The sequence below is a fragment of the Myxocyprinus asiaticus genome, chromosome 10 (genome assembly GCF_019703515.2).
Source record: "Myxocyprinus asiaticus isolate MX2 ecotype Aquarium Trade chromosome 10, UBuf_Myxa_2, whole genome shotgun sequence".
Lineage (NCBI taxonomy): Eukaryota > Metazoa > Chordata > Actinopteri > Cypriniformes > Catostomidae > Myxocyprinus > Myxocyprinus asiaticus.
The window spans coordinates 46700001-46726005 of NC_059353.1; the positions used below are offsets into that span (position 1 = coordinate 46700001).

The 26005-nt window shown below is 36.5% G+C and overlaps 1 protein-coding gene and 1 pseudogene across 3 annotated transcripts; both read right to left on the bottom strand.

Moving 5' to 3' along the window:
- The window catches only part of LOC127447606 (retinol dehydrogenase 7-like), an 8584-nt pseudogene extending 4653 nt beyond the window's left edge, over positions 1-3931 (bottom strand).
- Positions 3932-4773: 842 nt separating this feature from the next.
- On the bottom strand, positions 4774-23457 carry LOC127447242 (retinol dehydrogenase 7-like). 3 transcript variants are annotated; one of them, XM_051708961.1, is made up of 6 exons: positions 23331-23457; positions 19716-19870; positions 8363-8677; positions 7135-7393; positions 5625-5788; positions 4774-5114 (listed from the first exon to the last, which is right to left on the bottom strand). In XM_051708961.1, exons 2-6 carry the CDS (start codon positions 19732-19734, stop codon positions 4891-4893), a joined length of 981 nt encoding a protein of 326 aa, XP_051564921.1. In that variant the 5' UTR covers positions 19735-19870; positions 23331-23457; the 3' UTR covers positions 4774-4890. The 3 variants fall into 3 exon arrangements, with proteins under 3 accessions (XP_051564921.1, XP_051564923.1, XP_051564922.1); XM_051708963.1 differs by lacking the exons at positions 19716-19870; positions 23331-23457 and adding an exon at positions 15583-15898; XM_051708962.1 differs by lacking the exons at positions 19716-19870; positions 23331-23457 and adding an exon at positions 9253-9415.
- Positions 23458-26005: the final 2548 nt, after the last annotated feature.

Sequence of the window (26005 nt, forward strand, 5' to 3'; positions counted from 1 at the left end):
GATTATTATTGTAAAATGTTTCCCCAAATATTTTCACATTTTGCATGACCATGCATCTGCAAGCACACAAGGAAAGTTCAAAGGTTCAATAATTCAATTCAATTCAACTCAGTGCAAATGAGCAAATCAGATGCATTATGGAGGGATTATGCTATTCTCTAATAAATGATGATGTGCAGAATGATGCAGCTTTGGTATGAGAATGGCATTTGGTTGAAGATGCTCCTCCAGCTCAGCTAAAAGCGGGCTTGTCCAAAAGCTGCAGATTTATGAGTTGGTCTGAGGGCTGTGTGGTCGTCAAAGTGCCTGTATCTCCACTTTATCTTTCCCTGTGCTTGACTCGAGCTGGCACCCTATCTATCCCCCCTCGAGCAGTCCGTCTCACCTCTCTCGCCGGTCTGGTTACGCACGAACTCCAGCGCGCTCTCGCTGTCGGTAACATTGAGCAGAGTCTGGGGGAGGCCGCCGCGCGCAGTATGGAGGCACCAGGTTCCATAAGCCACGCGGCGATTACGCGGAAACCCCTCCGGTCGAGATGCCACGCCACGAGGTCTCCGAAGCTGCTATCGCATCCCGTCATCAGCACGTGTTTCTTATCGATGCCGTCGATTTGCCGAGTCTCTGATGAACCAGACAGCAGGCGATGAACGCGTCAGCCGCCAATAAACATGAGCAGAGCAGGTTACTGGTGCACACCAGTGGGATGGATGGAGATGGGAGTTTGAAACTAAAATGATTATTATATTATGCAAGAATGTATCCACATTTTCAGGACCGGTAGAACCAAATGTACAAATTTAAAAGTGCACTCAGTTATTTCATTTCTCATAAAAAAAATAAAAATACAAAAAATACAAAAAGTTTTACTCTAGAAGAAAAAAATAATTCAGAAACATGAGCACTCACATTAGATGAAGACTCCAGTCATATCAGTAACTTTATAAAAGCTGTTTTATTCTACATGGAGCAGGGTCCCCTCATGGGGGCTGCCATGTAAGGATCACATGACCAGCCGAATACTACTTGCTTAAAGGGATAGTTCACCCAAAAATTAAAATTCTCTCATCATTACTCACTCTCATGCCATCCCAGATGTGTATGACTTTCTTTCTTTTGCTGAACACACATGGTTTTTTTAAGTATATCTCAGCTCTGTAGGTCCATACAATGCAAGTGAATGGTGGCGAGTTCTTTGAAGCATAAAAGTAATTCATACGACTCCAGTGGTTTAATCCATGTATTCTGAAGTGATATGATAGGTGTGGGTAAGAAACAAATCAATATATAAGTTCTTTTTTAGCATAAATTCTCCTCCCTGCCCAGTAGGTGGTGATATGCATGAACAATGTGAATTGCCAAAAACAAAAGAAGAAGAATTTGAAAGTGGAGATTTATAGTTATAAAAAGTACTTAAATATTAATTTGTTTCTCACCCACACCTATCATATCACTTCTGAAGATATAGATTAAACCACTGGTGTCTTATTTATAACTTTTATGCTGCCTTAATATGCTTTTTGAACCTTCAAAGTTCTGGCCACCATTCACATCGCATTGTATGAACCTACAGAGCTGAAATATTCTTCTAAAATCTTCCTTTGTGTTCAGCAGAAGAAAAAAGTCATACACATCTGAGATGGCATGAGGGTGAGTAATTGATGAGAGAATTTTTGGGTGAACTATCCCTTTTAATTTCAGCAACCACCCTGTTATTGGACACTTTCACTCATGGATAAAATTAATCATGGCTGCATGTAAATAGTGAATTTTTACAATGGCATCTGTGACTGAAAACCATTGCGTTTGAATGGTGCTGCATCCAGGCCCCTAGGTGTCAGTGTAAGTCCAAGACGTCTGCTATATTGACCTGTACAACATTTAAAAAAAAAAAAATAAATACTGTGTGCACTTTTTAGAATCAGCAATTAAAAAACACATATTGGTCAAACACTTCTAAATTACATATGAAGATTGGGGGTGATGTATGCCCCTCAATGTCTATGGTGGTTTAACTCTGCAATTACAATTTAAAATAATGTATTCATTAATATTAATAATTGTATTATTTACAGAGATTTCTGAGGTGGTTTTCATGTTGTGTGTCAGGCACCAATCCTTGACATATTACTAGAACAGAATGTCTCCGATAAGACAAAAATCAAGCCATACATAGTAAACAGAAAATCTTAGAGCAGAAGGTAACTGAAAAATACTATATTCACTACGGAAGTTTTGGTGAGTTTTAAAGACTTAATTTGAAGACTACAGTTTGCAAGTGCACATGGGGATAAAGATCGTACTTTTTGGTCTAATGAAACAAAAAATGAACTGTTTGACCATAATGGCCATTGTTATGTTTGGAGGAAAAAGGGTGAGGCTTGCAAGCCAAAGAACACCATCCCAACCGTGAAGCATGGGGTGGCAGCATCATGTTGTGGGGGTGCTTTGCTGCAGGAGGGACTGGTGCACTTCACAATATAGATGACATCATGAGGAAGGAATATTACGTGGATATATTGAAGCAACATCTCAAGACATCAGCCAGGAAGTTAAAGCTCGGTCACAAATGGGTCTTCCAAATGGACAGTGACCCCAAGCATACCTCCAAAGTTGTGGCAAAATGGCTTAAGGACAACAAAGTCGAGGTATTGGAGTGGCCATCACAAAGCCCTGACCTCAGTCTGATAGAACATTTGTGGGCAGAACTGAAAAAGCGTGTGTGAGCAAGGAGGCCAAAAAACCTGACTCGGTTACACCAGTTCTGTCTGGAGGAATGGGACACAATTCCAGCAACTTATTGTGAGAAGCTTGTGGAAGGCTACCCAAAATGTTTGATCCAAGTTAAACAATATAAAAGGCGATGCTACCAAATACTAACACAGTGTATGTAAACATCTGATCCACTGGGAATGTGATGAAAGAAATAAAAGCTGAAATAAATAATTATCTCTACTATTATTCTGACATTTCACATTCTTAAAATAAAGCAGTGATCCTAACTGACCTAAGACAGGGAATGTTTTCTATGATTAAATGTCAGGAATTGTGGAAAAACTGAGTTTAAATGTATTTGGCTAAGGTGTATGTAAACTTCTGACTTCAACTGTATATATATGTACAGTTGAAGTCAGAAGTTTACATCTCAATATTGTATTGTTTTGTAATATATATATACACTACTGTTCAAAAGTTTGGGGTCACTTGCCTGAAATGTTTCTCATGATCTTAAAAACCTTTTGATCTGAAGGCGTATGATTAAATGTTTGAAATTAGTTTTGTAGACAAAAATATAATCATGCCAACATATTGATTTATTTAATTACAAAACTAAAATTTTATTTAAAAAAAAAAAAGTTTTTGAAATTGATGACTTTGTCCAAATAATAAAGAAAAGCAGCCAATAAATGCCCAGCATATAGATGGGAACTCCTTCAATACTGTTTAAAAAGCATCCCAGGGTGACACCTCAAGAAGTTGGTTGAGAAAATGTCATGAGTACATGTCTGCAAATTCTAGGTGAAGTGTGCCCACTTTGAAGATGCTAAAATATAACACAGTTTTGATTTATTTTGGATTTTTTAGTCACAACATAATTCCCATAGTTCCATTTATGTTATTGCATAAGTGATGACTTTACTATTATTCTAAAATGTAAACATTTTTTGTTTTTTTAAAAATAGATAAAGAATGAGTAAGTGACTCTAAACTTTTGAACGGCATGATCAATGCATTCAATTAGAGAACTGACTGACATACCATGACTTAGTCTTCAGTACTCCTTGTTCAGACATGCACCTGTGAAAACGTGTGAATCTTTTACTTTCGCACCCCGGACTACCACACCTGTCCTTATCCCACTGTGCTGTGAGGGGTCGCAAACTGACTGCCATGTCAAAGGTCTCTTCCGAAACACCACAGGCTCAGTAAACATGTCAGGTTGTGTAATAAACCCTATGGCCTATTTTAGCTTCTAAACCTTCATTACCTTTTACCTCTATGTTTGTGACCATGCTATTTTACACCTGTAAGGAAGGCACTATAACAAAAAAAAGGAGGTCAAACTCCACTGTTTTATAAACATTGACATATTACTTTTTGACAAGTTCTTATCTCGCATGTCATACAGTGTGCTGGATGAATAGCACAGGTTTATATAAGTGTGCTAAAGGACAGCAAGGATGAATAGAATGATACTGGTAAGATGATCATTAACATGTTTTGAAAAAAAAAAAAATGTAATGTAAAATATTCTGTAACACTTTACAATAAGGTTTAATTGGTTAATATTAGTTAACTATGTTAGTTAACAGGAACTAACAATGAACAATAGTTGTACAGCATTTATTAATCTTTGTTAATGTTAACTTTACCATATAGTAATAATTTTTTTTAAATTAAAAGTTGTATATGTTAACATTAGTTAATGCACTATGAAGCAGAAGAAAGAAAGTCACACATCTGGGATGGCATGAGGGTGAGTAAATGATGAGAGAATTTTCATTTTTGGGTGAACTATCCCTTTAATATTAACGAATGGAACCTTATTGTAAAGTGTATTTTTTGTATTGGAATGTTTTTTTTTATTATTTATTTATTTTATTTGTAATGACAAATGCATGTTTCAAAATAAGCATTTTCACAAGTACTGTAAGACTTTTGGATCCCATTGTGTGTCTTATAGGGTCATATGGCTGCCTATACAACATATAGGCTAAATTATATTTTAGGTGTAATGAAACACCTCCCGACAATGTTACAGAAAACATTTTCAAATTGATTTTAATCATTTTTATTATTGTTGTTAAAATATATAATCAAGTTTTTATTTGACCATATATATTTGTTTACAGTTTGAAATGTGGTTAAATCATACTGTGGAAAAGTCTCTGCTTACAGAACTGAAACTTTTGGTTTAACAGCATTTTTTAAAATAAAGGCATCAGAGATGAAGGTTGGCATGTAGGAGAGAGGCAACCAAAAGAACTTGGCATCCCACCCTGGAGAATATCGAGTACGAGGATGGACGGCAGCCACAGCGTGCTCCATGCAGTTCACCACCTTCATCAGATCTGCATCCAACATCTTCTCAAACTTCTCCGCCATCATCTGCTTTACTAAAAGAACAATAACAGGGACATCAGGAAACCGGCTTCCAGCTCTCACCTGATATGATCATACTTTCTCCACCGCACGAATCCTATCTACTTGAATGGGTAAAGACTGAAATCTCCAAAACGGTTGGTCATGATTACAATCAAAGAACATATTTCAAATCGGCAGTTAAATCTGACAACAATGGTATCACAAATTGTGCTTCTTTAGCTCAGATCAAAAACACTATTTTTAAGGCTGGTCCAGCTAATGCGCATGCGCGTTCTCGAGTTCAATGACAGGTGACTTCTGTATCTTAAAGGTGATTGGATTTTTTACCTGTTAGGCAGGACTTTCTTTTTTACATCTGCTATACTGGGCGTTCCGATTTCTCCTATTAATTTTATTACCAGTGTTCAGTCTCGGGCTAAATAGCATCTGTGTAATAACCAGTAATGCAAACACTTTGGAAGTGTGACCTCTATTTGCTGTTTCTTGTTAGATGCAAAACTGGTTGTATGAATTGAACTCACTTCTGTCTATGTAGTCACTGCCATACTCATCCTTGACATCCTGAGGCACCTTCATCCATAATTCCTCTATATTACTTTGTATGATAACGGAGTCAGTGACACTTGTTTTGAAGAATCCAGGTTCGATACATAAAACTTTAACTCCAAATGGTGCCATGTTCCTCCTGTACAACAAAGACAAAAATATTATATAGCAATAATCAGGGTTGGACAAGTAGAAAAAATAACCACAGTTGCCAGTTTTGAAGAATAGATCCTGTGGATGTTGTGCATAGTTTTGTTGTGGTAAAATCACAATTGCAAAGGTTTGAAGATTTTCTTAAATTATAGTGCCCCCTATTTCCAGAAATTGATTCAATTTGGTATGTCCAACTGTTATTTTCAGGATATGCTAACATCAAAGAATAAGCATGCCAAATTGCAACTGAAAGGGAAAGTTCACCCAAAAATGAAAATGCTCTCATCATTTACTCACCCTCATGCCATCCCAGATGTGTATGACTTTCCTTCTTCTGCTGGACACAAATGAAGATTTTTAGAAAAATATCTCAGCTCTGTTGGTGCATTCAATCAAGTGAATGGTGACCAGAACTTTGAAGCTCCAAAAATCACATAAAGGCAGCATAAAAGTAATCCATATGACTCCAGTGGTTTAATATATGTCTTCTGAAGCGATGCAATCACTTTCAGGGAGAAACAGATCAATATTTAAGTGCTTTTTTTACTATAAATCTACACTTTCACCTTTAAAATGTGAAATAATGTGAAATTGATGATTTTTAATAAAAAAAGGACTTAAATATTGATCTGTTTCTCACCCACATCTTCCATATTGCTTCTGAAGATATGGATTTAACCAGTGGAGTCTTACAGATTACTTTTATATGGCCTTTGTGTGCTTTTTGGCGTTTCAAAGGCCTGGTCACCATTCACTTGCATTGTATGGAGCTACAAAGCGGAGATATTCTTCTAAAAATCTTTGTTTGTGTTCTGGAGATGAAAGAAAGTCATACATATCTGGGATGGCATGAGGGTGAGTAGATGATGAGATAATTTCCATTTTTGGGTAAACTATTCCTTTAATCAGTCAGTTGCAAACTAATATTGGTGTTTTGGTTGTAATGCCCCCTATAGTCAGAATTTGATACAATTTGGTGTGCAACCTTATAATGTCCTGTCATCAAGTTCTGTTAACTTTAGACTTTACACTCAGACCCTTTAGGACAATATGTCGATCTGTACTGCACCCAAAAATGTCATTGGCTTGTATCTGAGAAAAGTTTGGATGAATCTAATTTCTTTTGATAACTTTGCTTGGCAAATTTCTACTTGATTCACATTAAATTGAGTGTGAATCAGACCAGCTGGCTAGAAGTTCAAAGAAGTATGTTTTACAATGGCGGCTTTGAAGCTTGGACACGCCTAATAATAAAACACCCAACAATCCAATATTTTAATTCATATTAACCTACATTTTTGTTCATTTAGTGGTTACCACTCAATGTCTTACCTTAGACTGTCATTGAACGCCTCTACTCCATACTTCGTTATGCAGTACGCCCCGCCAAGTGTACTAATCCTTCCAAATATACTGGCCACATTGACCACTCTGCCTTTGGCTTTCTTTATGAGAGGTAAGACACTCAGAGTGACAGCAATAACCCCAATCAAGTTTACGTCTATCATGCGTTTGAAGTCCTCAATAACCAGCCAGTCATTGGGAGCAGATGGGATAGAGACACCAGCATTGTTAACCACAGCCCACAGACCTGGGAACACATACATTTAATATTTAACATTAAAAACGGTTTTCTATTACCAACACACTTTCGCAAGCACACACATGCCAAATACAAGGGTTTGGTAACAGGAAGGTAACTAACCATATTACAAGATACATCACATCGTTTAAGTTGGACAATACTACTGTCAATAACATATAACAACCAGGAATTAGCTAAATTCAGAATTTAAGAATTCGCTCCCTTTAATATAATGAGTTGGAATTTGAATTGAATAAGCCAAACCTCACAGGATGTTAAATTGGAATTGAATTGGAATGACAAGATGAGGAATTTACTGAATTGCAATTCAAAGAAATAGCTTTGGATCAAAACAAATGATTACTTTTATACATTTTGACTATTTATGCCTATTTATTCCCTGATGGACGTATTTCTCTAAACTACGTTCAGCCATCAAAAATGACTTTGATTTAGCCATAATGTCCAAAACATTTTGAGATAACATAAAAAAAATTGGCATTTTGAATCTATTGATTATTGATACTACGAGTAAACCATAAAATAGTCCATAAAATAAAATGTAGTATGTTAAATATAGTAATAAATGTATTAATTAAATACACATTTCAATAAGTGGCATTTCAAACTTTGATAATTATTATTATCTAATATTTCTAAAAAAAATACAATAAAAAAAATACCCCACGTTTTGTGTATGATAACATGTTTATAGGTAATTCATCCTGAAATGTTAAATGTATTATTAAAAATGACTTTGAAATACATTGTATTTTAATTCTTTTCTTCCCTAAATTTGAATTTAAATTGCAATTCTGCATAACATTTTGATTTGGAATATTACAGGCATTCTCAATTCAATTCTGCATGGCAGACAACCCAACTTATGATACATTTCTGAATGCATGAAACCACAACTCTATAAAATAAAGATGTCCAAGATTTAAGAATGTAATTCCTCTCCTGTGGTCTTACCCCTCTGTCCCACCAGGGTTTTAATGGTGTCACTGGCTTTGTTTATGCTGTCATTATCAGTCACATCCAAATGCAATGTTGTGAGTTTGTCACTGCAGTTTTTCTTCAGCTCATCCTCTCCCTTCTCCGTGTAACAGCCAGCGATGACACGGAAACCCTTTACATCCAGGTGTCTGGCCAGGAGATTCCCAAAGCCTGTATCACAACCTGTGATGTACACAAACTTCTCTATTTTGTTGGGAACTCTTTCCAATTCTCTGAACCACCGGTACACATAAAGCAGGACTATGAGGCCAAAAATGTACAGGAACATTTCTGCAAAAGAAATGGAAAACCATGCTAATTTGTTATCATAAGAATTAACAATCAGTTAACATTCATGCAAATCCCCCAGATCAACAAAATGAAGATATGAGAGATACATGGTCAAAGCTCCAGTTATAAAAGTACATAGTGAATTATTAACTATCAAATGTACACATTATGAAGCATTTGTGGAAAAGCAAGACAACATTAAGATATATTAAAAGTGGATAAAGATTAATAAGAGCGGGGTTTGCCTTACATTCTTGAGATTTACTCAAATATATATATATATTGTAAAATAATATTGCATAATTTCTCTTACTTTTAGCTCTATCTAGTGTGATTGCGAAATATATGTGCGTGTAAAACAGTGAAAGCTCTTTTACACAATACTACATGTGCATATATAACAAAAAATGTAAATAAACCAACACAATTGCTGCACCATTAAAATGCAAGTCTAAGACAATGTGCTTTCAAAGTGTCCTGTCAAAAATCATTGTAAAATAAGCAGCCGACAACAAAAAACAAGACTTTTCTGAACTTATTGCAGACCAAACAGTCTATAAAAATCGCATATTCACCGTCTCCTCGGATCTTTATCTTTCTGATATCTCTGTCCGTTTCTAGAGACTGAGATCGTTTAAGATTATTTTTTTAAGGAACTGTACTTTCTCTTCTTTGCGACTGCAGCATCTGACGCCACCAAAACTGGAAATGAAGTTTATATTATGTAACAATTGTTCCCAGTTATTCCTGAAGGGGGCGGTGCATATAAGCAAAGATAATTCGCCATTGAATCAAATCTAGTCATTGGAGACAAATGGATTCATCCACTAAAAGTAATGATCGTTTAAATATATTAATAGCAAGGACTGATACCTTATATATATACAAATCCGTCAAATCAGTCTCTGAAGAAACGATAAAATAATTCGCTCGAGCCTGCAAACAGACGACTGTGATTGGTGGAATTCTCATCAGCGCTGAGAAAAGTAACAGGTGACATACAATTGTAGGTACATCGAAGTAATGCTATAATGCTAGAGCGCTAAATTTGCATTTGATTTCAGGGTCGTTCTAAGACAAATATTCCGGTTTCAATACAAATTAAGCTCAATCCACAGCATTTCTGGCAATAATGTTGATTACCAATATAAATAAATAATAAATCGACTCGTCTCCTTTTCTCTAAAATAAACAAAAATCGAGGTTACAGTGAAAGTGAATGGGCCAATTTTTGGAGGGTTTAAAGGAATAGTTCACCCAAAAATGAAAATTCTCTCATTATTCACTTACCCTGATGCCATCCCAGATGTGTATGTCTTTTTTTCAGCAGAACACAAATGAAGATTTTTAGAAGAACATAGAGCTCTGTCAGGTCCTTATAATGCAAGTACATGGGTGTCAGCACTTTGACGGTCCAAAAGTCAAATTTAGGCAGCATAAAAGTAATCCACATGACTTCAGTCGATCAATGAATGTCTTCTGAAGCATGTCGATACGTTTGTGTAAAAAATAAATCGATAATTAAAACTTTATTAACTTTTAAAAAGCACTTCCTGTGACTCCAGCCAGGTCTCCTAAGCAACCAAATTGGCCTGGTTGCTAGGGAGGGTAGAGTCACATGGGGTAACCTCCTCGTGGTCGCTATAATGTGGTTTGTTCTCGGTGGGGTGCATGGTGAATTGAGCGTGGTTGCCGTGGTGGATGGCGTGAAGCCTCCACACGCGCTATGTCTCCGTGGCAACGCGCTCAACAAGCCACGTGATAAGATGCGCGGGTTGAATGTCTCAGAGGCGGAGGCAACTGGGATTTGTTCTCCACCACCCAGACTGAGGCGAATCACTATGCGACCACGAGGACTTAGAGCGCATTGGGAATTGGGCAATCCAAATTGGGAGAAAAAGGGGAAAAATCCCCCAAAAAAACAAAAAAAAACCACTTCCTGCCAGCAACTGATGCGGAGCATGAAGTAAGCGCGTCGGCAAGTTCACGCGAGAATTCGAAAGCGGCTCTTATTTACAACAGAAGAATGAACGTCATGTGAGAGTTCGGCCATTTCAAACTGCATCAGAGCCCTGGATGAAAGCGCCGATTTGAAGTTAAAACATTTTAAGTATCAATTTGTTTCTTACATAAACGAAACGATTCTCTTCAGAAGACATTCATTGATCTGGATCAATGACTGGAGACGTGTGGATTACTTTTATGCTTCCTAAATGTGACTTTTGGCTGGCACCCATGGACTTGCATTATAATGACCTGACAGAGCTCTATGTTCTTCTAAAAATCTTCATTTGTGTTCTGCTGAAGAATGACTGTCATACACATCTGGGATGGCATAAGAGTGAGTGAAAAATGAGAGAATTTTCATGGTGAATTTTCGAATTTTTTAGGTGAACTATTCCTTTAAAGGCAGAAATGTCATTTTCAGTTTTGTTCAAGGTCATTAAATCAAAAAATATTCAATAACTGTCCAATAAGTGAAAGTAAGAATAGTATTTGGGGTAACAAGCCCTCCTATTGCAGGGGCCAAAGGCCTTAAGTTAGGGGAATATATTTGTAATGAAGAACTTTCATAGTAATAGTGATAGATATTTGATATCATTAACTTAGGTGAGCCAGTACATCTGCACTACATCTATCCCGGACAGATTGATGAGTTCAACTGCAAAATGGATTACTGTGGACATTAGGGCAATGATTGGCTTATGTTCAATATTATGGAAATAAACAATATATTACCTTCTAAAGTCACTTTTTGTATTGTTTTATGAATGTTTTACTTGTCTTCCATAATATATTTTGAATTATTTTATTTATACACATTATATATACACTAGCAGCCAAAAGTTTGGAATAATGTACAGAATGTTTTGGAAGGAAATTGGTACTTTAATTAACCAAAGTGGCATTCAACTGATCACAAAGTATAGTCAGGACATTACTGATGTCAAAACAGCACCATCACTATTTGAAAAAAGTCATTTTTGATCAAATCTAGACAGCAGCCATCACTCCAACACCTTATCCTTGAGTAATCATGCTAACTTGCTACTAGAAAATCACTTGCCATTATATCAAACACAGTTGAAAGCTATTTGGTTCGTTAAATGTATCTTAACATTGTCTTTGTGTTTGTTTTTGAGTTGCCACAGTATGCAATAGACTGGCATGTCTTAAGGTCAATATTAGGACAAAAATGGCAAAAAAGAAACAGCTTTCTCTAGAAACTCATCAGTCAATCATTGTTTTGAGGAATGAAGGCTATACAATGCTTGAAATTGACAAAAAACTGAAGATTTCATACAAAGGTGTACACTACAGTCTTTAAAGACAAAGAACAACTGGCTCTAACAGAATCAGAATCATATATATATATATATATATTTAAACTAAAAGATGTAATTTAACAAGCACTTATTTATGTTTGACCTTATGTGTACACTTTCAAACCAAAAGTAAGTGATAAATCAGTAACAGATATTCCTGTTTGTCTGGACAGTACTATGACAGTACAAATTAAACTTGTTTAGGTAAATCTATGTCTTATACCACAGTACAGTGATGTAATATACAGTATATTTTAAAAGCAATAAGCCACAACAGTCAGTGTGTTACAGTTATTTCACTACAGTTAAGGGGTTTCAACTCTGAAATATGACTGGTTGAGCTGCATTTTAATATCTGGCCACACATATCTTAAATCTGTGACAACACTGGTTTCTATGTTCATGTGCCAAGTTGCAATGTTGGTTGGCAACCGTGAACAGCCTGCAGTTTGCTAATAAACTTAATTGTGTGGCGGAAGAATTGTTATTATTGATAATAAAGGTAAATATTTATCATATCATTATTGCCACCATTTCATAAAAATAAGCTGTGCGTTCACTTTTGAGTTGTGCATGAGATCACCCCTTGCCTGTGGTCTCATGGCTTATTGCTTTGTAAAGTAAACAAATACAAAATAATGTTTAATGTGCCTTAATCATACAGTTGATAGGGAACTTTTGCTTACTACAGAACTGAAACTTTTGGTTTAACAGCATTTTTTAAAATAAAGGCGTCAGAGATGAAGGTTGGCATGTAGGAGAGAGGCAACCAGAAGAACTTGGCATCCCACCCTGGAGAATATCGAGTACGAGGATGGACGGCAGCCACAGCGTGCTCCATGCAGTTCACCACCTTCATCAGATCTGTATCCAACATCTTCTCAAACTTCCCCATCATCATCTGCTTTACTAAAAGAACAATAACAGGGACATCAGGAAACCGGCTTCCAACTCGCACTATTTTTTTTATTTTGTTCACAGACTTTGCCTTTCTATATGAACTTTTATAACTAGCATTTGCAGGATCTTTGAGTGTGCAAAGGTGTAACCTTCCCATTTCTGGTTAACCTGAAGACTTCAACTCACTTCTGTCTATGTAGCCACTGCCATACTCATCCTTGACATCTTCAGGCAACTTTGCCCATAATTTCTCTATATTACTTTGTATGACACTGTAGTCAGTCATGCTTGTTTTGAAGAATCCAGGTTCAATGCATAAAACCTTAACTCCAAACTCTGCCATGTTCCTCCTGTACAACAAAGGGGGAAAAGTAACAACAACATTTCAGTTTTGATTCACAAATAGATGTGAAAACAATGCGGAAGTCATACGGGTTTGGAAACAACATGTAGGTGGATAAAGACAGATAAAAAATGTATCAACTATCCCTTTTTTCAACTATCCCTTTAAAAGATGGTAATAGTAGTGACATTCCTCTCAATATCTTACCTTAGACTGTCATTGAACGCCTCTACTCCATATTTAGATATGCAGTATGCTCCCCCAGAGACACTAATCCTTCCACAAACACTGGCCATATTGACCACTCTGCCTTTGGCTTTCTTAATAAGAGGTAAGACACTCAGAGTTACGGCAATAACACCGATCAGGTTGACATCTAAAATGTGTCTGAAGTCCTCAATAACCAGCCAGTCATTGGGAGCAGTTGGAAGAGATACACCAGCGTTGTTAACCACGGCCCACAGTCCTGGAAACACATAAATTAAAGGGACAGTTCGACTAAAAATATGAAAATTCTATCATACTTCATCATACTTTGTGACTTGAACGTTACATTTTTTGAGGCAAAGGCAAACATCTCCTTTTGTGTTCCACAGAAGAAAGTCATACAGGTTTGGAACAACATGAGGATGAGTAAATGGTGACTACATTTTCATTTTGGGGTGAACTATCCTTTTAAAAGGAATATTCTGGGTTGGAATGGAAGCGAATGGGGCCAATCTGTAAATATTAAAACTGTAAAAATGATGATTTAACCAACTTTACAGCTCAAATAATACACAAGTTTTAACAGAAGAATTAATGTAAGTGCTTTTTTAAAACGATAAGCTTCTCATTTCCGCCTTTAAACCCTCCAAAAATTGGCCCCATTCACTTCTATTGTCAGTCCCTCACTAAAACTTCAATTCTTAGTTTGTTTGTTTGTTTTTAAGAAAAGGAGGGACGAGTCGAAATTACTTTTTGTGGAAATCAACAATGTTGTCGATTAAGCTGAACTTGTTTTGAACCCGGAATATTCCTTTAAACTTGTTATCTTTCACCATACTTGCACATTTCTAGCATTTTTCTATGCATTTTCTGCATGCAAAGATTAACAAATACAAGGCATTGGTAAGAGGAAGCTATGTAAAGGAGATACGCAAATATGCAGGGCTGGTTTTGCCACAGGACCCGCATTTTACGATGGACATCTAGCAATGCCCCAACACTTTACTATAATTGTGTATCATAAAAAAATTTACATTTTGCATTACCATGTAGTCTGGACGGTATTTCCTTTCACCTTGTAAATGATTGTTTATGGTTTTTGAGGATGATATCATACAACCTGTCCATGTTGGCACCAACCTAATTTAGCTAGTTTTACCACGGTAAAGTGACAGATGAATTTGCAGCAAAATAACAAGTTTGATTAGACGCAACAAAAGATATAGGAAATGCTTTCCCTTTTAAAAGCTGATATGAGCATATTTATTTTGCTGTCCTAACTATGCACCATTATTTGGTTAATTGCATTTAATTATTTGCATGTAGCATTGTTTTTCCTTGCTGTCCACGACCCTATCAGAATAGGCCTTACTAAAGTGCCACTCTGGAATTAATAGTCATATTATTTTGTGTTATACTGACACCTTTTGGATTAGATATGGATTCTTAAAATAAGTAACTGGTGCATCCTTGATTTTATGTTATGCTACTACACATGACAAGACCTAACTCAAACTTTTGAGTTTAAGATAATACTAGATCATTTACATCTTGTAATAATTTTCTGAAAATTTACAACCACTACTGAACTAATACGGTAGGTACAAAGTAAAGGTCAGCAAAGAGCCATATGTCATTGTACTCCTGTAGTCTTACCCCTCTGTCCCACCAGGGTTTTAATGGTGTCACTGGCTTTGTTTATGCTGTCATTATCAGTCACATCCAAATGCAATGTTGTGAGTTTGTCACTGCAGTTTTTCTTCAGCTCATCCTCTCCCTTCTCCGAGTAACAGCCAGCGATGACACGGAAACCCTTTACATCCAGGTGTCTGACCAGGAGATTCCCAAAGCCTGTATCACAACCTGTGATGTACACAAACTTCTCTATTTTGTTGGGAACTCTTTCCAATTCTCTGAACCACCGGTACACATAAAGCAGGACTATGAGGCCAAAAATGTACAGGAACATTTCTGCAAAAAAAAAAAAAAGAAAAAATACATTATCGGCATGACATGCATTGATAATAAGACGTTTTGTATTTGTGATAATGTGGTAATTAAATAAATAGAGACACATGGGACTTCTTTAGCAAACAGCAGCGCACAACAAATGCAAGAAACTTGTTTACTTGTTCCACTAAACGGAGGTTTACACCTTTGAACTTTCCCAGATCTGTTTCTAGAGAGGTTTTTGTCTGTTCATGGAGAGTGAGCCGTTTCTGGAATGTTTGGGAATTGCTTCATCTTTACTACTGTCATTTGACACCAACGACAACGGCTCAGCGAGGTTAAGTTAGTTTTGTTTTTGATATTCCAGACACATTCAGCGATAAACGGCGATAGCTCTTAAACGGCTTAGAAAATATTTTTCAAAATAGTATTACTGTAAAACATTGAAAGCTAATAATATTCTTCAAGCTTGTTTTCATCACTCGGTATTATGAGCATTTGCCTGCAAAAGCCGTCGCAATGTGAGTTACCCCGTGAAGAAGTCCTCCTGTAGCAGCGGCAAGTAAGGGACCGTGGAGAAAGTGCAATTTGTTGTTGTTGTTGTTTTTTTGTGTGTTTTTTTTTTTTTTTTTTTTTTTTTTTTTTGTGATAGCTTGGTGTGTGAACTGCATGTCCAATATTTTTTTGTAATAGCTTTTTTGTTAAAGGACATAGAGACACAAAACATACGTCATTCAATAGAGGAGGACATTGCGCAACTTTCACAGACATTCGTTTTACCCCTAGTGGTTGAATAGGGAACTACATGTCCAAAATCACCTTTCTTTTTGTAATAGCTTTGTTGTTGAAGGAGATAGAGATACCAATGTCATTCAATAGAGGAGGACAGTGTGCAACTTTCACAACCATTCGTTATACTCCTAGTAGTTTAATAGGGAACTGCATGCCCAAAATGAACCTTTTTTTGTAATAGCTTTTTTATTGAAGGAGATAGAGATGCAAAACGAACCTCAATCAATAGAGTAGGACAGTGCGTAATTTTCACAACCATTCGTTTTACCCCTAGTGGTTGATTAGGGAACTGCACGCCCAAAATTAACATTCTTTTTGTAATAGCATATTTTGCTGAAGGACATTGAGACACGATACCCATGTCATTCAATAGAGCAGGACAGTGCACAACTTTCACAACCATTCGTTTTACCCCTAGTGGTTGAATAGGGAACTGCATGCCTAAAATCACCTTTCTTTTTGTAATAGCTTTGTTGTTGAAGAGATAGAGATACCAATGTCATTCAATAGAGGAGGACAGTGTGCAACTTTCACAACCATTCGTTTTACCCCTAGTGGTTGAATAGGGGAACTGCATGTCCAAAATCACCTTTCTTTTTGTAATAGCTATTGTGGTGAAGGAGTTAGAGGCACGAAACCAATGTCATTCATCTCCTTCCAACTCTCTCCAAAAACACGACTTGTCTCAAAGTTAGTGCAGTCCAAAAGATTTTCTATATGGTGTTTGGGATGAAAACTTCAAAAGAAGACTTTATGTCCTGCACACAAGTAACCGCCATCCGCGTCTGCCCTGGTTGCATCCTTATAACCATTCAATTTCACCATCCATATTCCTGCTCCAGCAGGCTGCTGATGAGCTTGTTGTAGACAGGCTGGTCCTGGCTGCTGACGGGCTGGTCCTGGGGCTGACTGAGGGTCAATCTCATCCTCTTCTTCCTACTCACTGTCTGACTCAGAATGGACAGGGTCATGACACTGATTTCGTGCCTCTATGTTTTTCAACAAAAAAGCTATTACAAAAAGAAAGGTGATTTTGGACATGCAGTTCCCTATTCAACCACTAGGGGTAAAACGAATGGTTTTGAAAGTTGCGCACTGTCCTTCTCTATTGAATGACTTTGGTTTTGTGTCTCTATGTCCTTCAACAAGAAAGCTATTACAAAAAAGAATGTTAATTTTGGGCGTGCAGTTCCCTAATCAACCACTAGGGGTAAAACAAATGGTTGTGAAAGTTGCGCACTGTCCTACTCTATTGAATGACTTTGGTTTCATGCCTCTGTGTTTTTCAACAAAAAAGCTATTACAAAAAGAATGTTAATTGTGGGCGTGCAGTTCCCTATTAAACCACTAGGGGTAAAACGAATGGTTGTGAAAGTTACACACTGTCCTCCTCTATCGAATGACGTTGGTTTCGTGTCTCTATGTCCTTTAACAAAAAAGCTATTACAAAAAGAAGGTTTATATTGGACATGCAGAACACCAAGCTATTACAAAAAAAAATAAAAAAAAAAAAAATTGCACTTTCTCCACGGTCCCTTACTAGCCGCTTGCGACAGGATGACCTCTTTCCGGGGTAACTCACATTGCGACGCCTATTGCAGGCAAATGCTCATAATATCGAGTGAAAATAATGAAAACAAGCTTGAAGAATATTATTACCTTTCCATGTTAGCTTTACAGTAATACTATTTTGGAAAATATTTTCTAAGCCGTTTAAGTGTTTTGTTTTTTTTTTAAATTAAGCTCAATCGACAGCGACAGCACAACGTTGATTACCACAAAAAAAAAAAAAAAAAAAAAAAAACCCATAGAAATCCCTAAAACAACTGCAAATATGATGATTATAGCTCAGATAGGCTACATGAGTTTTCTTTCTTTCTTTCTTTCTTTCTTTCCACCTTTGTTTATTTATTTATTTTTTAAGGAGGGACGAGTCAAAATTATTTTTTTGTGGTAATTAACATTATTTGTATGTGTGTGTGTGTGTGTGTGTGTGTGTGGTTATAAACATGATGGTTATAAACATGATTTATATATATATATATATATATATATATATATATATATATATATATATATATATATATATATATATATATATATATATTTGTGGTAATCAACATTACGTTAACTAGGGCCGGAGTGGGATTCATATTCAGCCCCGGATGTCATTTCCAAGTCAGCCCACACCCAAAAGGGGGGTTGGAGGTGAAGATGATAACAATAAAACAAGATCACAGCAAAAATATGCAATATATGTAATTACTTGAAAATTATTTAAGCTCTCCATGTCATTATACCACATACGGCATTCACTAAGATTTTCACTTTGTCATAAGACATCATTGTATGTGTTGTAAAAATAAGTGAATGTTAAAGGGATATTTGATCATTTCCTCACCCTCATGCCATCCCAGATGTGAATGACTTTCTTCTGCAGAACATGAATGAAGATGTTTAGAAGAACTGTTGGTCCATTCAATGCAAGTAAATGAGAAGCAGTGAGAAACAGATCAATAATTAAGTCATTTTTTTACTATAAATCTCCACTTTCACTTTCATAAGCACTGTTCTCTCTTAAGAGTTCTTATTCTGTTTTTGGTGATTTACATAAGCATATCGCCCCCTACTGGGCAGGGAGGAGAATTTATAGTAAAAAAAAAAAAAAAAAAAAAAAATTTAAATATTGATCTGTTTCTCACTCACACCTATCATATCGCTTCTGAAGACATGGATTAAACCACTGGAGTTGTATGGATTACTTTTATGCTGCATTTATGTGATTTTTGATCACCATTCACTTGCATTGAAAGGACCAACAGAACTGAGAAATTCTTCTAAAAAGCTTCATTTCTGTTCAGCAGAAGACAGAAAGTCATACACATCTGGGATGGCATGAGGGTGAGTAAATGATGAGAGAAATTTCATTTTTGGGTAAACTAAGTTTATTTTAAAGACTATCAAGACACATAATAACACTATAGAACTGTAAATGTTTATAACTCTTTCAAGATGTGCAGGCTCACACTTTAAATGGTCAGTGCTTTGTATTTTAGATAATTAAAATAGCAACAGATCCAGTGAAACAATTAAGTTTGAGTGATTGTTTTTACATTTTTACATGCCATTCAAAACGTGCCATTTTACAGTGATAAGAGTGAAATAAAAGCCTAAAAATAACACAGTTGTACTTTTCTTTTACTTGGAATGTACATGTTCATGACAAAGGCAAAATGGTTACTGTCTCTTTAAGAGGGTTTTATCGCATTGTTCAACATTGAAGGCACTCTGTGCAGTTTGTTTCGTTGAGTTTAATCTTTTGAGAGCTGTAAAGTCCCATTATTTTCGTACCGTGTCGTGCTGTTGCATCTGTATTCATTTACTTTAAGTATTCTGTTATTTTGTGACAAAAAATAATTTTGCTATTATCATTCTGCACTGCTAGGGAAGAGGATTTCAGAGATTAATTAACTGAGATAGTGAGACTGCAGTCAGTATTAAACTTGTGATGAGCTTGTACCTGAAGCCCGTTCATCCATTCAGCTATTAGTAGCCTATCTGTTCTCGATGGATCTTCCGTGATCCTTCCCGCGCTGTCAAGTGAAGGGAATTCTCCCGATCTTCCCGATTGCCACTCTGGCCCTGCGTTTAACTGGTATTGAACCTGGAATATTCCTTTAATTTAAGAGACTGTATTTAAAAGACAAACTTGTTACAAAAAGCCCCATATCCCAGATAGGGTGAATTAGGGTAATGTGGGACACTTTTTGCAATTCTGAATTGTATACCATATTTCCATATGAAGCCAAAACAATATATCAACACCTTATATCATTATGAATTCCCCAAGATGTTCTCTTATTAAATCAGAAGACAATTCCCATTGGGACTCCATTATAATCTGTAATACATTGCATTTAGGAATCAATTTATAGATGGATAAGAAAATTAATTTGTTCTATGCACGGAATGAAAAAAATGTGCCATGTTTTATTTGATGTCTGTGTTATTTGATGTTTCTTTGACTTAGCGCTAGGTAGTTGGTTAGCTAAACCGTAAGCTAGCTAGCTGGCAAATCATGACAAGGTTTTGAATCCTGATCTTAAAACAAATAATATTGCTGCATTATAAGCCCAAAAAATGAACAGAAATACATGTAGGGCATTTAACTTTCGTAATGCATATTTTCTCAATTGAATAACGTAGTATATATGACTGTCCCACATTAGTCAAAACATGCTGTCCCACTTTTAAAACAACCTTTTCTAAAGTGGGACGAAAAAAGATTGCCTCAAATAGAAAATATTTTAACACATTTTCCCAATTTTATTCCATCATTTTATGTACAAATACATCACAAACCTAATTTGATAACAATTTAGAACATTGTTTTATTTATAACAGATTTATATCCTTAACATTCATTTTGTCTAAATCCTATGTCATTGACCTTTGAGTGGACTTCACAAGGGGTACTTCCTGTTTGACGATTTTCCCGCCCACATTTATGACATCACTTCTGCAAAGTCACGTGATTTCAATCACTTGACACCCCTGCTTGGATTCAACACTAATCATGTTCACTTTAATGTTGTAAAAGAAGAGATAAATGCACTGGAGCTTAGGTGTCCCACATTAGTCAGTGTCCCACATTACCCTAATCCACCCTAGCACACGTACATCTCTGTTTTAGATCTGGAAAGCATCACAATCTAATTAGCATCTGCTAAACATCTTAAAGTTCAGATTTACAAACAGTCTAAATCAGAAACGTCTCAAAGACATCTGCTGAATGTCTAACTGACATCCGAGACATACTTATTGACATATCTTATCTTATAGACGTATTGCAGATGAGCGAACAACATAAAAAAAAAAATAGAAAATTCGTCTTCCAGATGTAAACACACCATCAGACGTCTGGGTGATGTATGTGTGCTATCAGGGAAGATTAAATAAGTTCTACATTTGCGAATAAATACAATTTGTACATCAAAATTATAAAGTTTAATATGATGTAGATCATCATAATATTTGAAATAGCAAATAATGTCTTAAAAGTCGCTATTAAATTAATTTCCCTTGACAGAAACCCTTTAAGGCGCATTCGAATCTCATTCTCAGGAAGTTTTTGCAATTATTCATTTAGCAGATGCTTCTATTCACAGCGACTTGCAAATGTGAAATGCTATAAGCCATTTAATGCCATTTCAGCCATAACAAGATAGCAAAATGATTTTGGCCCGAATCTGGCTGCATTCCACCTGTGAGTTTTGCCCACATACTGCATAATATATACAGCATATGTATATTTGCATTGGTTGCACGAGAAATGCATTATTGACATTTACAGCAAATAATAAAAAAAAAAAAAAAGAAATAGAAAAAGCAAGCTATGATTGGTTGGAATGAGCCAATCTCATTTGTGGAATATTTCCATTCTGATCCCCCACTCAAAAGATGATAGATAGTGTAAAACATTTTTTTACAGCAATTTAACTGTCCTTCATGGTAGTTTCTCATGGCATGTTTTCTCATACACAGTCAAATGGATTTTGTGTTCACACAGGTGCAACAGGTAGGAACTGGTACATTCTACGTGCTTAGCCTTCGTTGTTTAGGCTACGCTAGATCCAGAAAGCCAGATTTTATCTTACGCATTGTTGCTTATTGATAAACATGATAGTTAATTGTTTGAAACTCAGAGTGTAACAACATAACAAGCACTGATTTGTTTGTGCTGTAGTGTACCCTTTTAAACGGGACTAGGTGTCATAAGGGGTTGAAATCAGTAACAATAAGGTTTAGAGTCATACATTTAATGCAGTTTTTTCTAGCAGTAGTTATATGCTGAATTTCAACACCCAGTTCAAACATTTCTTAAAAGATAAAAAAAATTAAAAAAAATTGCTTTTTCATTTTTTGCTGTTTCGTGAATTGTTTTATTTCGTAAAAGGATCAATATCACTATAAAGTGCTTTTCAGAAATCCAAAATATTTTTTTTAAACAGTACAAAGTCACCTTCAACAATGAATCACTTTGCTAACTGAAGGTCCACCATGTGTTCATTAAATGCTAATTTTAGCCAAAAATGTCCACCCTGTCATTGTCCACCCTGTCACCAAGACTTCCATGACTGGGTGGACATGGTATATGACAGAGAGGACATGTGCGTCATTTTTGCCACATTCTGATAATGTTGCACATATTACAACAGTTATTACACACATATTATAACAGTAGCTGCTATACATAGTAGGAGTGAGCGATATGGACTTTTTTGGTGATATCGGTATCAGCAGGCCTTTTGATGATGATGGTAATTTGATAATTTCCAAGTAGATCTGAGATAGCAAGGAGATATAGGGAACGTCGTAATGCTGACCCGGACAGAAGAAAAAAAGTACCTTGAGAAAGATAGGGACAAATGGAATAAAGACAGAGAGACTGGAAAGAAGAAGGGTGTTAATAAGCTCAGTGAGAGAGAGAAGAGGACAAATAGAAAGCAATGGAAGGAGGCAAAAAGGCAAGCCAGGGTCAGTGCTTTGCTACAGTCAGAGATACCCCCCAACTCTCCTCAAATTCCTGAAACTCCTGAAAATCAGCCTGAGCCAGGGCCCTCCAGGTTAGAACATGGAAGTTTAGCTATAGGATTTATTAGAAAGTTTAGATTTATTTGAAGGACAATTATCAATTATTTATTTCCCCATAAAATGACATATTGATAACTAACTCCCTAAAATCTTACTAAAAATCCTAAGAAATATTTTGTGTTTCAGGCAACGGCGTCAAGGGGAAAGCATTGAAAGGAGTCTGAAGAGCAAACTGAAAAAACACATCGAAAAATTGGAGGCACAGCTGGCAAAATAGAAAACTAAAATTGAGAAATATAAGAAGAGGTTCCATAGGGCCAAGAAAGAATGTGCATCCAAATCACCATGTGCAACAATCAATGCTTTGTTGGGTCATCAAAAAGTGAATTCACCCATCAAAAGAGCTCTTCTTTACCATACATCCCTGACTGAAGATATTAGAAGAAAAATGCAAAAACAAACAAAGAGTGAAGAAGTACAAGAAGAAGAAGACTGTTTTTGGCTACTCTAAGAAGAGAGCAAAGTATCCTGTGGATCTTACCTACTGTGGGAGGAAGTGCATCAGTCGAACTGAGATTAAAAAGAAAGTTACATCCTTTTTTCCTCGAGATGATATCAGTCGAATGATGATCGGCCGCAAACAAACAGTCACACGGATGCAGAAGTTGCTTAACGATACAATGAGGAACTTGCATAGGAAGTTTCTCCCTAACCACCTTGGCCACATGTCATACACCTCCTTCTACCGTCTCAAACCCTTTTGGGTGGTAACCCCCTCTTCCTCTGACCGTGACATATGTCTATGCAAAAAACATGACAACTTGCAATTTATGGCCAATGCCTTGCAGAACCATGGGTTGCTGCCTTCAGGAAATATTAAGGGAATGCCTCCACACTTGTCACCCGATGCTGAAAACTTCTGGGCAAGAGAACATTCGTTTATCTCAGTGGATGACAGAGAAGATCATGAAGGATGAGAAAATGTCAACAATCACAGTAAAAAGGGAAATAACAGCAACAGAGTAAGACCTAAACACACAATTCCAGGTGAGGCTTCTCCATTTTTGATGCCATGTTTTCAACATTAAATGGCAGTTTGACGTCTACAGGGAGCTCAGGAGGAACCTGAAGCGCAACGAGTGCCTCTTGCATGTGTATTTTAGTGAAAATTACTCATACATGTACAGTGAAGAAATCCAGTCTGTGCATTTTGGAGGCTCACACCAGCAGGCCAGTCTGCACACTGGAGTGCTCTACACTGCAGGTGAACAGGCGCCACACACCTTCTGCCACATATCACCCTCCAGAAGACATGACCCTGTGGCCATCAGGGTCCTCCTTGATCCAATTCTAAAGGTAGTGAGAGAAAGACACCCTCAAGTCAGCATACTTCATTGGAGAGTGGTGCATCGTTAAGTTCGACAATGAAGGCTACCCAGGTGTCATCATGGATGTGGAAGGGCACAGTGTGAAAGTTAAGTGTTTGCACCGCAATGGCACAAACAAGTTCTTTTGGCCTGGTCCCCGGGAGGACATCAGTTGGTCCCATGATGGGCAGATACTTTGCCTAATGCCAGAACCTCAAGCTCTGAACAGGCGCTCTCTACAGATTGAGCCATCTGTTTGGAAGTATGTGGAAGAGCAGTTACAGTGATGTAGAAAATTTATTCCTGAAATCATTCTTTATATTTCTTAAGGGTTTCCTGTTGTTTAATAAATTATGTGTTCTCTTCTAGTTCACCCATTAAAGCCTATGTCCACCCTGTCATGCCAAGGTCCACACTGTCATGTTGTTATCCACCCTGTCATCTTCATGTTTTATGAAAATAAACAAATTATTTTCACAAGTTAGCAAAACCTTTTGTGTGATTTCTTTATAAACAAAAGAGGGCCAAATAGTATTGTTGGAAAGTTTGACCAGATATCTTTGTTGTTAGATTTTATTTAGAAAAGAAAGTGCAATGAGACTTTTGAACCCATCTGGTAGGGACCTTTTTTTCATCAGTCCACAAGATTTACTCTAGAAAATATATATATTTTTTGCATATATCCAAGTCCCTCATTTCATCTGTTGTTAATTGCTCAATTGGAAACATTTTAGTCTCAGATCACGCCCTGGTGTTGCCACATACGGAGAAAAAGAAATCATATAGTTGGTGCTTTAATTTATATGTAATGCCCATATTTCGGCATTGCAAATCCTTTCTATCAAACTAACTGGAGAAGTTAAGTTACACCCCGTTATCTCGCATTTGCATGTGGTATGGACAAATGTGTCCAGCGTGTTTAATTCGGTCATTTATTTAAATGTTGCTTCGAGCATATGGCTGAACCCAAATTTATGTATCATTAAGTCCTTTCTGCTGGACAGAGTGGATTGTGATGGAGGTTAATACGCTTGGAGACCTATATGAGAGTGGAATGTTGAGATCCTTTGAAAATATTGTTCAACATTTTGGGATTCCCAGGTCTTAATTCTTTAGGTATTTACAGCTGCGCCACCTGCTTTGTACTATTTTTGGGAGTAGCATACACCCCACTAAAGTGGCAGATACTCTGGGAGTGGTGAGTGCTTTTGGAAAAGGTCATGAGGCATCAGTGTATTACTCCCTGCTAATTCAGAGTCTGCGGGACGGAGCTTCAATTTCTCTCAAGAGATTTAAACTTGGTTGATTATTATTATAATTGTTTTAATTTTTTTAATTTGTATATTTATTTATTTATTTATTTATTTATTATCTGCGTGTGTACTTGGGCTTTGGCCACAGGGATGTTTGTTGGGGATCGGGTGGGGGTGGGGTTGGGGATTGGGATGGGAAAAGGGAAATATTGGGGTTTAAGGGGATAATGGTTGACTCTTTGCATGGATGTTTTGCTTTGTTATGTGTCATGTTTGAGGATCAACCAATAAAAATATTAATCTGAAAAAAAGAAAAGAAAGTGGAACTATCGCAGATTTTATAGGGAAACAAATATTTTGCGGTAATTTCATTATTATCAAAAGACTTTTCCCATTGACTAAAATATATTGTTGAGAAAGGGACTAAATATCTTTCTGAAAATCGACATTTTATAATCACTATGCAATGAAAATGTATTTACTCTACTTTGAATTTGTCTATGAAAGGGTGGACATATATTGCGGTTTCCTTGTACATTGTCTGCTTGCAGTTAATTTATAAAAAGTGCTGGAGCTTGACCAACATGCATTTCTAA